Below are 12846 nucleotides of genomic sequence, written 5' to 3'. Positions count from 1 at the left end.
CTTGATCCCCAGAGCCACTCATATCGTGCAGTCCTCGATGGGCAGTCCTTGGCCCTAAATCTGCCAGATTTGCCGAACAGAAATTCAGTTTGTTAGGACTGAAGCCTTCTGGCTATTGAAGTCCCTTCTTACATGCTAGCTACTTTAATAAACACAGGTAACACCTAGGATGCTACCTCTCGGATTCTGATTCAAAGGGTGGAAGATGGGAGCCAAGAAGTTACATTTTCCTTAAGCATCCTAAGTGAATCTGGTGTATGAATTGTATTTTGATAAATACTGCCCTACATCTAGAGATAACATTTAAGTAGGTGTCAATTATTAAAATGTCTTAGGCTTATCTGAAATCAATTTTTCCTTAACAGCATGTTGGAATATTAGAACACAAGCCAGCTAAGTTTCAAGAGAGGGTCATGGCAAGAAAAAAGCATACAGCACAGGGAGTTGTCTGAGAAAACAGGCTCAGACTGGGTGTCTAGGCAGGAGCCCTGTCAGAAGCTAGTAGAAAGGTGCCGAGTGCATATAGCAGACAGCAGGGGGAAGACTAATGTTGGATTGGTATCTGGGAGGCAATTGCCTGGGATTCCCTCTTGGGGTCTTGTAATAATAAGTATTTCTGGGCTGCCTGAGGGGTTCAGTCTGTTAAATTTCCACCCCTTGATTTGGGCTCAGATCAGGACCTCAAGGTTTATGAGATCGAGCCCTGCATCTGGCCCCACCCTCACCACAGGGAGACTCCTTGGGATTCTCTGTCTCTCTGTGTCTCTGACTCTCTCTCTGCCCCTCCACCCCCTCAAAATAAATTTAAAAAACATTTTTTTAAAAGAGTGTTTCCTTCCATTTTATACCCTAGGCACCTCACTCACCTCACCCTAGTCCTGGCTTTGGTAGATAGCTTCTGAAATGGCTGCCGGTGATCCCACCTTCCGGTATTCATGCCCTATGTTATCTGCTGCTCTTGTGTGTGGACTGAACCTAGTGACTTGTTTCTAATGAGTAGAATATAGCAACGGTGAATAGACTATAACTGACTTCTAAGAGTAGGTTATAAAAGACTATGACTTCCGTCTTCTACCCCCTTTCTCTCATGCTCTTTTGTTTTTCAACTCTGATGAAACAAGTTGCCATTTGTGATTTATTGTGACTTATTGTCAATTTTGCCTTATTGAGAGACCTATGTGGCAGGCAACTGAGAATAGCCTCTAGATCATAACCAGTGGATCCTCTCCTGGTTGAAATTTGACATAAGACCACAGCCTCAGCTGACACCTTGACTGCAATCTGTGGGAGACCCTGAACTTGAAGCCCCAATTCAGTCTTGCCCAGATTCCTGACCACAGAAACTGTGAGAAAGTAAATCTTGTTGTTTTAATTCACTGTGATTTAGGGTGATTGTTTTATGCAGTAATAACTAATACAGTGCATAAAGATCATAGTGGTTGTAGAGTGTTGGTTGCTGAACCTGAAGAACAAATTAAATGAGGAAAAGGGAGAAGGTACTGAGGACACACTGAACCCAGTTTTGTGTGCTTAAACAGCTTGAGCCAAGGATGGTTCTTCCTCTGGGGGTTGCCTCTTTTTCTTCTTTCTCACCTCCTCCAAGTCTTTGCTGCCCTTAAAAAAAAAAAAAAAAAAAAGCTGGACAGTTGCTTTGTCAACATTGACTGCTAAACTTTGAAATTTCTTCTATTGAAACTCCAAGATTATTGCCATCATCACTTCCTTGTCTATTGTGAACTCCTTCCTTGAAATTTTCCATGGTTTCTAATAAAAAGGTGACCTATACTTAACAGTGATATCTTCATCGAGCAGCCACAGTCACTAGAATACAAAAAATTAAAATATCTGACATTGCAAGGATGTGGAGCAACTTGAACTTTTTTATACATTGCTAGTGGGAATGCAAAATGGGATGATCACATAGGAAAACATTCTGACAGTAGTTTGTAGAGTTAAATCTAAATCTACTGTATTACCCAGTAATCATACTTCTGGATATCTATCCAAGAGAAATAAAAACTTATGTGCACACAAAAGTTACATTAATTTTTTTTTGAGAGAGACAGAGTCCAAGTAGGGAAGGGGCAGAGAGAGAGGGACACAGAGAATCCAAAGCAGATTCTAGGCTCCGAGTTGTCAGCATAGAGCCTGATGTGGGATTCAAACCCACCAACTGTGGGATCATGACCTGAGCCAAAGTCAGATGTTTAACTGACTGAGCCACCCAAGTGCCTCTATATTAAAGTATTTATAGCAGTTCTACTTGTAATAATCCAAAGCTAGAAACAATCCAAATGTTCATCAACTAGTGAATGGATAAACAGATTGTGGTGTTACAAATTATCCTCTCTTCCCCTTTGTTTGTCTTTCTCAGGATCCTCTCAATGAGCACCTTTCACCTAGCACCATAATCAGTCATATTCCTCATAGGCTTTCTGGGAGGGGCTCAACTGGGAGGGCATCATCTTTTCAGAAGGGAGAGCCAACAACTTAGATTTGTCCTTTTTTATGGGTCTGTGACATTCACTTACCAATTAGAAGCCTCTATTGAAAACAAGGTGCTTCTGAGATTTTTTGATGCAGGGATGCAGCTCAGAATCCTAAGTGGCCTCCTTAATATTCTGCATCACTAGCGAAGGGTTACACAGCAAATATTCATGCCCGTCAAAAAAAAAAAAAAGTCTAAGATAAAAGTACATGCATAACATAACACTTAGAGTTGTTGAATCACTATGTTGTACACCTGAAACTAATGTAACCTTGTATGTTAACTGTACTTCAATTTTAAAGTGTATGCAAGAAGTTCATAGGGATAAAAGGCCCCTTTTGGTAGCAATGGGAAAGCTAGTATAGGGCAAGTTAAATCTACCACGTACTTCAGTCCCTTAAGAGAGCTACTCTATAGCTCATTGTAGTTCCATTTAATTTTTTTTCCTTCTTTTAAGCCTGTCTAATGATTCTTAACTTAGAACTGAAAAGCCACATAGAGCACAGAAGTCAGGGCCAGGATTTGCAGAGGTCAAGAAACTTCTTTATTCTTTATGAATAGTTGCAGAGAGAAGATAATCATCATCATCAGTGAGATTCCTTCTTTCTGGTAATGGTACAGCATCTTCCTCCCAGATCAATGTCAACACTTCCCTTGTCAAACAAGTCTAGAATTCCATCTCAAGCAACTCCTTTTACAGGCATGACAAAGTCATTGGCTGGTTTAAATGAGGGAAGGGGTTGAACATTTAGAATAAAGATGAAGAAAAGGCATTATTAAATTTTTGGCTTTATGTGAGCACGGGTGTCTAACTTTCTACACGAAAAAAAATCACTAGTGATAAAAATAACAATTAAATATAACTAATATAATACCAGAACACTGTATGTTGTTTTGATTCATTGTTATCTCTCTCTCTCTCTTTTTTTTTTTGCTTATTCATCTGGTCTTGGGTGCTTGCTTAAAACTAGTGAGGCCACAGAAAGGTTAGATTTGAAACTAGTTCTTTAGGGGCTCTTTCTCACTCTGCCGAGAGTGTTTCTTCAGCTGCCAGGAGAAGATGTGTGTACGAATTCTCTTGCTTCTGTCAAGGTCAACTACAGCTCTGTAGATGAACCCAGCTGTGGCAAGTCGATAAATCGAAGCTTCAGGATGACACAAAGGGATTGAGTCAGACAAGAACCAGAAGATTGGGGGCCAAATTAAAGGTTACTGCTTGATGGGAAAGAAGAGAGGAAGGGGGATATGGAAATGCACAGCCCAGTTTCTGCTGAAATGATTCGGTTCTGGAAACCCTGTGTGCTCAGTGTTACCTCAGTACTGCTTTGTGTATTTTCAGAATCTGCAGTGGGTGGCTTCAACAGTCATTCAGTGACAGCACCTGGTGCCCTCTGATGACTTTTCCTTTTCACCTTCTCTGGAAGGCTCTAATTCAAAGGAAGCTTTTATTTGGAAAGCTTCAAAAGTCATTTCACTCTACAGATTCTGAGGAGTAAAAGGCTTGTTTATGTTTAGCTCCACTGCTCTTAAAACCTTCAACTTGTTCTTGCTGGTAAAATTTATGTGAGTGGGAGAGAGATTATTTCTAGGTATGGGGTTTGTGTTAGAAGTTACTTTTCTTCCATTCTCATTCAACAAATATGTACTGAGCACCCACTAGATATCGGGGTACGTGGGCAACGCACCTGTTTCAGAGCTTGTGCAAAATCTCAGTTCCTGAGGGATCCAAGCCCTGCACTTTGAGCCCTGCATTGAACCACAGGCACAGGTAGTGCTGACGGCCATGTTCTGGTCATGGCTGAAGGCTTCCGGGGGATGGATCTTTGGGGAGCTACCTTAGCTGAGGCTCTCTTGGTTGAATCTCTAAGTACAGCAGCACAAGCCAAAGCTTCCTGTTGAGTAATGTAGCCTAAGGGGAGAGACATGAAAGAAAGTTCAAAGTCAACAATCTTACAAAACAAATAAGCAAACAACCTTGCAAACATTTATGAATTCATAAAACTTCTTCTACTTTGCAGGGTAGAAAACATTGTGGTAACACGCCCAGATTGTATGATCTTTGAAGGTAGGCAGTGTACTTCTCTCCTTTTGCATTTCTTATTCAATTAAGATAAAAAATAGAGTCATTGATTAACATGACAAATCATTTGGAGAGGGACTTGGGCCATGAGTAATCTGACCGTGAACTGCATATTTTCATTTTCAAAATTTTCTTCAAGCCAGAAACAGATATATTCAATGTCGGTCAGTGTTTTTAGAATATAGTCTGCAGACCACCCACCACAACCATCAGGCTGAGGCCACATTTAATAATGCTTTTTAAAAATGTAGATTTCTGGCTCTACTCCAATGACTTTCCTAATCAGAAACCGAGAGAGCTAGGCCTGGAAATCTGCATTTTGATATCGTATGCAGGTAGATTTCATGTGCACTAAAAAATGAGTGTCTCTCTTCTGGTTTCCTTGGCCTCTATGCAATTTTACTCTACGATCAAAGCTAGTAGATGATGCTTCTGCAAGACTTGAGGCAATCATGAGCTGCCTCTAGCTGCATCTAGCTCTGCCATTTACTGGTCACATGATCCTGGTCCAGTGATTTAAGTTATTCACATCTCAATTTTCTTTTCTTCAAAATGTGGGTTATAAAAGCAACTACCTTTTTTTTTTTAATTAATTAATTAATTTTTTTTTTTCAAATAGTTTATTGTCAAATTAGTTTCCACATAACACCCAGTGCTCATCCCCAAAGTGCCCTCCTCCATGCCCATCCCCCCCTCCCCCCCACATCCATCAGTCCTCAGTTTTTGTCAGCATTCAAGAGTCTCTCATGGTTTGCCTCTCTCCCTTTCCCCCACCATTTCCGACCTTCTTCTCCCCCTTGTTCCTCCGTCAAGTTCCTCCTAATCCTCCTATACGTGCAAACATATGATATTTGTCCTTCTCTGCCTGACTTATTTCGCTCAGCATAACACCCTCAAGGTCCATCCATGTTGCTACACATGGCCAGATTTCATTCTTTCTCATTGCCATGTAGTATTCCATGGTTAAAAGCAACTACCTTTATATGGAGGTGTCTGAGTTTCAAATAAGACTATATTTGCAAAGTGCTTAGAACTGTCCCTGGCCCATAGGAAGACCTATTAACAGATACCTATTGTTATTGTTCTTGTTATTCAACCATTTGCAAAAACCATGTCTTTCTTTTATGCAGACACAGGAACAACAATGTAAGATAGATATGCTAATGTCAAGTGAGCTGCTTACACAAAGAAAGCTCTGCCAGTCATAGAGGACAGCTAGAGACTGAAGACATTTCCAAGAAGAAAAAGGGTTTAACAACAATCACATCTTTCAGAAGGTTATTGCTTAAACTCTGTGAAGGTCTTTTGCAACCATTATATCATTTGTGCTTCATAAAATCCCATGAGGTTGCTAGAGGAAGAGAGATGTCAGAGCATGGGGGTGAAAAGGCATGATCTGTGCAGGTGATGGCCCTGACATTCACTATCTACAACTTCAGCAAATTATATAATGTGTCAGAGCTGCAGTTCCCCATGGCTGTGAAGTAGGGAGAAGATATATAACATATAATATTATATGTTGTATGTGTAGAGCTCCTAACACATGGTCTCAAACGTGGTAAATGCCCACTAAATGTAACTGTTATTGTTGCAAGTAAACCAAGCCTCTGAACTTGCACATCCAGCAAGTGGCTGAGCTGTGGTTTGAGCCTAGACCATCTGCCTAAGCCCATTGCCATTTCTACTAGATCGAGTTCCTGTAAATCTCAGACAGTTGTTGACATTTTATAGCAATCCATACTCTGATTTCTTGAAACCCTCTTAATTTACCCATAAAACCTTGCTTAGTATTGTCAGGAATAATCATTTTTAAACATGGCTTGCCAGCCATGTTATAAAATAGCACACTGGCAGAGGAGGCCATTCTGTTTGAATGATCTATCTGGAAACCTGACTTCTGGCTGCAGCACATGAGTCCCTCCCTAAGGTGCCTGGCTTGGGTCAGGTAGTTAAAACTCACCAAGAAGCTGCTGGTGCTGAAGGCTGTGAATATAGCGGTTCTGCAGGGCTTGCCACTGGGGCCTGGAATTATAAATCCTCATGATGCTGTAAAAGTAGCGTTGCTGACCTTGGGTTAGGTCCTGTCAGAGCAAAGCAGGTGATTTTGATGGGTTGGTGGAGTTCTCCAGGACTATGAGTGTTATGTATTCAAAGTTGACTTCTTTTGGAAATAAGATATACATATATATACATATATATATGTATATAAACATATGTATGTATACCAATTTTATATATGTATATATACATGTAACAATTGGAAAACAACAATTAGGTAGTTTCTTCCTCTAGGTTAAGTAGGTCAAAGTACTGGGCTGAGAGAGATCTAAGAACTTAGCTCTTATAATTTTATTTATCTATTATGATCCTTATTGGAGAAGGAAGATACACAGGGCCTGACATAGACTGGGCTTCTGAATGTGGACAAGAGAACTTTCCACCCAGAGTTGTCAGTAAGCAGGGCAGATAGCTAGATGAGTGGGTAGGTAAATGTGATAAAGGTTCAGCATTATTAGTTTTAGAAGGTGCTATAAAAACAGAGAAGGAAAACAAACTCTGTGCAAGGCTTTCTAAATGAGTTGACCCAAACATCTGAGTCTTAGGGTGAGGAGGAATTCCTCCAAAGAACCAGAATACTGGTTCTCAAAGGGCATTAGCATCACCTGGGAACTTGTTAGAAATGTAAATTCTCAGGCTCCACCCTAGTCCTAAACTCTTGGGAGTGGGGCCCAGCACTCTTGTCTTTAACAAGCCCTCTGGGTGATTCTGATACAAGCACACTAAAATTTGAGAACCACTGTGTTAGAAGAAAACGAAAGGCTAATTTTGGGGGAAAGTGGTATAAATTTCCAACGGGGCACAAAATATCTGGATATATTGGGAAGCGGACTTTTTTTTTTTTTTTTTAACTTCCAGCAGAATATAGAGTCTGAGCTGGGGAAAAGTTTATAGAGGTAGGCAGGGGAAGATCATAAAATCTTTATATGTAATGTTCAGACTCAAATTTTAAAATAATAATTAAAGAGTTTAAAGATTACCTTTTCTATGAGGAGCCATCGAAGGTCTTTATTTAAGTCAATAATGATCAAAGGGAGTGATTTTGACCATTAAGGACATTTGGTAATGTGTAGAGACATTTTTGGTTGTCGTAAATGGTGAAAGGGAGGACAAAACCACTGGCAGTTAGTAGGTAGTGCCAGGGGTGTCACTCAACACCCCACGGTGCTCAAGATAGCCTCCTAGTCCTGGTTACGTTGGTTGAATTATCCAACCCAAAATGTCATACTTTCAGCTGACCAGATTCTGCAACTGGCCCTGCTGTGGAGAATGAGCTTCTGGGAAGACAGACCATCGCGAGCAAGAGCACTGAGAAGGCTGACATCTAGGGCAAGCAAGGAACGAGAAGGACTAGGACTACAATTTCTATCACATTCCTAATCTATCATCAATGCTTATCATTTGTAGATGGGGGAGACGGAGATAGTAGCATCAACATTCTAGAAAAATCAAGGAACGAGAAATCTGCTCTAGGCTAAAAAATTCAAATCAATGACAGAATTTTCAAAACAAGTTGTTAACCAATGTAATGAAAACTAAATTTAAGTTAATTAAATGTAAAAGTAGAGTGACTTTCATCTGTTAGAAATTTGGTGTGGAGAGGTGCCTGGGTGGCTCAGTGGGTTAAACACCTGACTCTTGATTTCAGCTCAGGTCATGCTCTCACAGTTCATGAGTTTGGAGCCCTGCATTGGGCTATGTGTTGACAGTGCGGAGCTTGCTTGGGATTCTTTCTCTCCCTCTCTCTGCCCCTCCCCTGCTCATTCTCTCTCTCTCAAAAATAAGTAAATAAACTTAAAAAAAAGAGAGAGAGAGAGAGAGAAATTTGGTATGGAGTTGAAACCTGTGAGTCTATTTTTTGATGTCTAGACACCTTAAGCTTGATGTTGAAAATGTGTCCAGAGTAAAGGTAGCAAAGCCAAGTAATTCTCAATTTGGGGCATCATTTCAACTTTACAGTTTGTGAATTAGATGTTTTAAAAGATAATATCTATGAAGAAGATAATTGATTCCTAATTAAGCTTTTTCAAATGACAGACAACAATAGAATATGAAAGTAGCAAGTCAGTTTCAAGAGCAAAGCTCCAAAGGGCAATGAGAGTAATCATTATAGAAGATAAAATCTTAGAAGTTATGGTTTTATTTCATAGGGGGAAAAAAGGCTATGTCCTTTCCTTAGCAGGGATCTAAACTTCCTAAATAACACTCCTAATATTCTTACCCTGTTGCTTATCCTTCCTTGAGGTGATGAAAAAGAACTTAATTTTTGAAAGAAGTATTTATGAGAGTGACTTTAAATAACTTTGACCAAAAGTAGCTAACATTGTTCTCTAGCAGGGAGCCATAGCGTGGTCACTAGTGAGTTTCCCACCGCTGAATTAGTGCTTTCGCAATGAAGACATGACCATCCACAGAGCTCCTAAAATGGCTGGGTGTAGGACCAGATTATCCCAGGGCTCATTTATTCACCACACAGGCCATCAATGTGCACCGAGGGCCTATGTTGGGTGCGATGTTACCTAGGTAAACAAAGACATGAGGCAAAGTTCTCAAGCTTTGAAAAAAAGACCTACAAATTTTCTCCATTAGCAAATGATACACGATACCTTCAGTAAAGAGGTCTCAGAGGCAGAGGAAGGGACTCGAATGCAAGGAATCCGTGGAACATTCCAAAGTTTTTGTTGTCTTTTCCATTTTTCTCCCATTCTTTATCCTAAACCCCCAGGGAACAACAAAGCATAGCATGAAATTGCATTTTGTGCAGCCTATTTGGGGACATAAGTAAATAAGTAAGCAAGTAAGTAAATAAACAAATAAATAAATGCTGTTTATGTCAAGGAATAAAAAGGTTTCTCACATGTTTCCAAGTAATTGGATCTCACCAGACTGCTCAGTTTTGCACTCTGGGAAACAAATTAGTTTCCCTATTTCCACCTGCTAGTTATGGAAGGACTTTGTCTTTCTGCTTCATCTTATGTTTGCAACAGGTAGACTGGGGAACCACACCCTTTCACAAGTTATTTATTGATTGTTTTAAGTAATAGTTATTACCTTATCTGACTGTAAAAGTAATATATGTCAGTTTTGAAAATTTGGAAAAATTTAAAACTTGAAGAATATGATTATCCATAGTCTAACTGTCCATAAATGTTGATGGCATTTGATTGGTTTCCTTTTCTTCTTTTTTATCTGTGGACATTTTGTGTGGTGTTGGAAAAGGGAGACCGTACTCTATATGCTGTGCACTTTCCCAGCTCACTGACTATCCCTTAAAAGCCTACAATTTTTAGTGGCAGTATAGTATTCCTTTACATTTTTCTCCATTTCTTGCACATTTCATTTTGCAACTCTACAGCACTGGACTGTCAAAGAAACTATTAAACTTAGCTATATTTCTTGCCACTTGCTTGACACAGTGAAGGAGCCACACCTGCTGTGAGTAAGTCTTTTTTCCCTTTCCATATAGTTTAGGGTTTGGAATCTGAGAGGTGTACAATTATAAAAAAAATTAACAATCAAGGAGTAATAGACATATTGGAATAAGGTTGCCAAGGCATAGATTGAGAACTCCGAGTGTTTTCTCCTCTGCTCATACCTTTGCCCTTGCCAACACCTACCCCATCGGGTTGATTCACTGAGATCCTGGCTGTAGAAAGTTCTCCTTCATGCCAGTTCCCTCTCTCTCTTCTCTCCCTTATTATATGCTTATGCACATGCACACATAAAAGCACCCACATGTACACACACTGAAGAAGTATTTTAAAATGTGAGAAATCTCTGCTTCAGAATTCAGGAAGCTAAGGCTCAGATCTTCCAGAAGAGAAATTTATTAGGAAAACATCAGTCAGCATCTCTGTGTGTTCTGTTTCCACAATATAAACTTATAAATTAAACTATAAATATTTCATTTAATACTGCCTTCCCTCAACGTGCACTTCAGAAACCACACCAACCAAGATATACTCTTTTACTATTCTCTGTGATAAAAGCTGACACTCTATCCCGTACTTAGATCTTCTCAGTATCCCTCCTCCCATTTTCCAGATCTGTAGAGCAGAGCATAAATATTCTTCAAAGCTAGAAAGATTTCTTCTTTCCTCAAATAGCATAAGGAAATGACTGACGATCCTTCTTGTGGCAACAATTCACATGTGCTTTTCTTGGGCTATTGCTAAAGAAATCTATCTTACCTATTCAAGTGGACTATACCTGATGAAGTTTGATTAGAATGCTTGGAGAATTCAAGGAGGAAAAATCTAACAAATAACTTATGTCTGAAACAAAAAGACAGACTTGCTTCAAAGACTTACCCTGTATTATAAACTTAAAAGCTGGTACTCCAATGTAGTCTTCTTACAAGCTCTCTTTCTTCATGTGATGGGGGCGGTAAAAATTCGGTCTGTTGATAAGCTGATATCCAGGCAACGTCATGTGCTGGAACAAGGAGCTGGGGGGGCCGGGGGGCGGGGCGGAGAATGGATTTGGCTGCATGCCTTTCCCTGCTTCTGGGCAACATTCAACTGCACAGTTTATCTTTTTCCTTTGAAATTTTATATCTAATCAAGTGTCAGCTTCTAAATCTACCATATCTGCATCTCATGCAGACATGAGAAAGGAAAGTACATGGAGGCAGAGAGGCTGAATATTAAAGGTCAAGAATCCACCAGGGCAATGGGGCATTATATGACTCTTTCCCAGATTTGGGGTCAGTACCCTCACCTACATTGTTCAGAATGAGGAAGGATAGTTCTTAGATATAGACTTATGGGCATGAATTTTACCATGGTGACCTATGGGATTGTTCAAGACAATACTCCTTTCTTAATTTTTGGAGGAGTAAGATATACTCATTTTTTACCTTGGTTAAAGGCTGCGTATGATGATTATGAAGCTGTAGCACAAGGATCTGGCCCACACTGATGTCATCAGCATAAGCCTCATGTTTTACTTTTTGAAAAAATTTTTTTAATGTTTCATTTATTTCTGAGAGAGAGAGAGACAGCGTGAGCAGGGGAGGGTCAAAGAGAGAGGGAGATACAGAATCTGAAAGAGCCTCCAGGCTCTGAGCTGGCTGTCAGCACAGAGCCCGATGCAGGGCTCGAACCCACAACCGTGAGATCATGACCTGAGCCGAAGTCGGACGCTTCACCGACTGAGTCACCCAGGCGCCCCAAGCCTCGCATTTTAACTTGACTCATGACAACAATCTTGCCCCTCCCTCTGGAGTAGCATTATTACTACAGACTTCCTTTTTTCCTTCAAAATCCTCCTTTTGAATACCAGATTTTCTGTAAAATGAATAATTCCTAGAGACAATGGAAGAAGAAATACCAAAAGAAAACCACAGATTCAAAATTCTTAGGCGTCTAAGGGGAAGAAAAGAACCAAGGAGACGAGCGTGAGGAATTGTGCAGCTTACAGAAGAAAGAAAGGACTCACCAGACACAGAAAGTCTGCATTTTCTTCAATAATTTAAATGCAGACCTTCTGGGGAGTAAACGTGGCAGAAACAGGAGTCTATAAAAGCCTGTGTGGCTACCACAGACCTCTCGCTGGATCTGAGAGTTTGGGGATTCTCTACTGCGAGATAAAGAACAATTGCATACAGAGTTCACCACGTCCTTTGAATCTTCCTCGAACGTTTTCCCAGCATATGATGAAATGCCTTCCAGGGCACACCGCATCTGCTGACTGTTACACACACGGGCTGATTCAGAGCCGTGTGCGTCAGTCCCTGCACCACCAGGAAAACAGGAACAGATCTAGGTGTTTGACAAAGAGAGCTGAATGTAAGGAATCTGTTTCCAAAGTATCGGAGGGGCTCCAGGGTGGCTCAGTCAGTTACCGTCTGACTTCAGCTCAGGTCATGCTCTCGCCCTTGGTGAATTCAAGCCCTGCGCAGGGGCTCTGTGCTGACAGCGCCGAGCCTGCAGCCTGCTTCAAATTCTCTCTCTCTGCCCCTCCCGAGCTCACGCTCTGTCTCCCTCTTAAAAGTTAAAAACACATTAAAAAAAAAAAAAAAAAAAAAACCATTGGAGTGGGCTAGGGGAGCAAAACAAGAAAGGCTGGCTTATGCAAGGATTGGCAATTCCACTCAACCGTGATCGCACGTGGAGCTGGAGGGCAGAAGGGAAGATGATTTTACCCCGAGTCCATACACCTGGGCCTTCCGGGCTGCTGCCGGCGGAACGCCGCCTGAGTGGCACCTCAGCATCCGGCA

At 40.7% G+C, this 12846-nt stretch overlaps 1 protein-coding gene across 6 annotated transcripts; it reads right to left on the bottom strand.

Annotated features, from left to right (window-relative positions):
* Positions 1–1349: 1349 nt before the first annotated feature.
* On the bottom strand, positions 1350–12325 carry FAM216B (family with sequence similarity 216 member B). 6 transcript variants are annotated; one of them, XR_005532642.1, is made up of 7 exons: positions 12066–12325; positions 10937–11073; positions 9233–9339; positions 6529–6649; positions 4174–4397; positions 2532–3633; positions 1350–1614 (listed from the first exon to the last, which is right to left on the bottom strand). XR_005532642.1 is itself a non-coding variant. In XM_039257076.1 (6 exons), the coding sequence occupies exons 3-5, from the start codon at positions 9329–9331 to the stop codon at positions 4198–4200; spliced, it is 420 nt and encodes a 139-aa protein (XP_039113007.1). In that variant the 5' UTR covers positions 9332–9339; positions 10937–11073; positions 12066–12325; the 3' UTR covers positions 1350–1609; positions 4174–4197. The 6 variants fall into 6 exon arrangements, 2 of the variants coding, with proteins under 2 accessions (XP_039113007.1, XP_039113006.1); XR_005532643.1 differs by having other exon boundaries at positions 2532–3206; XR_005532640.1 differs by having other exon boundaries at positions 2532–4397.
* Between the last annotated feature and the right edge of the window lie 521 nt (positions 12326–12846).

Source organism: Hyaena hyaena, unplaced genomic scaffold, assembly GCF_003009895.1.
Source record: "Hyaena hyaena isolate Hyena2069 unplaced genomic scaffold, ASM300989v1 scaffold_598, whole genome shotgun sequence".
Taxonomy (NCBI): domain Eukaryota; kingdom Metazoa; phylum Chordata; class Mammalia; order Carnivora; family Hyaenidae; genus Hyaena; species Hyaena hyaena.
The sequence above is the reverse complement of the archived record's forward strand: the minus strand, read 5'-3'. Positions and strand labels throughout refer to the sequence as shown.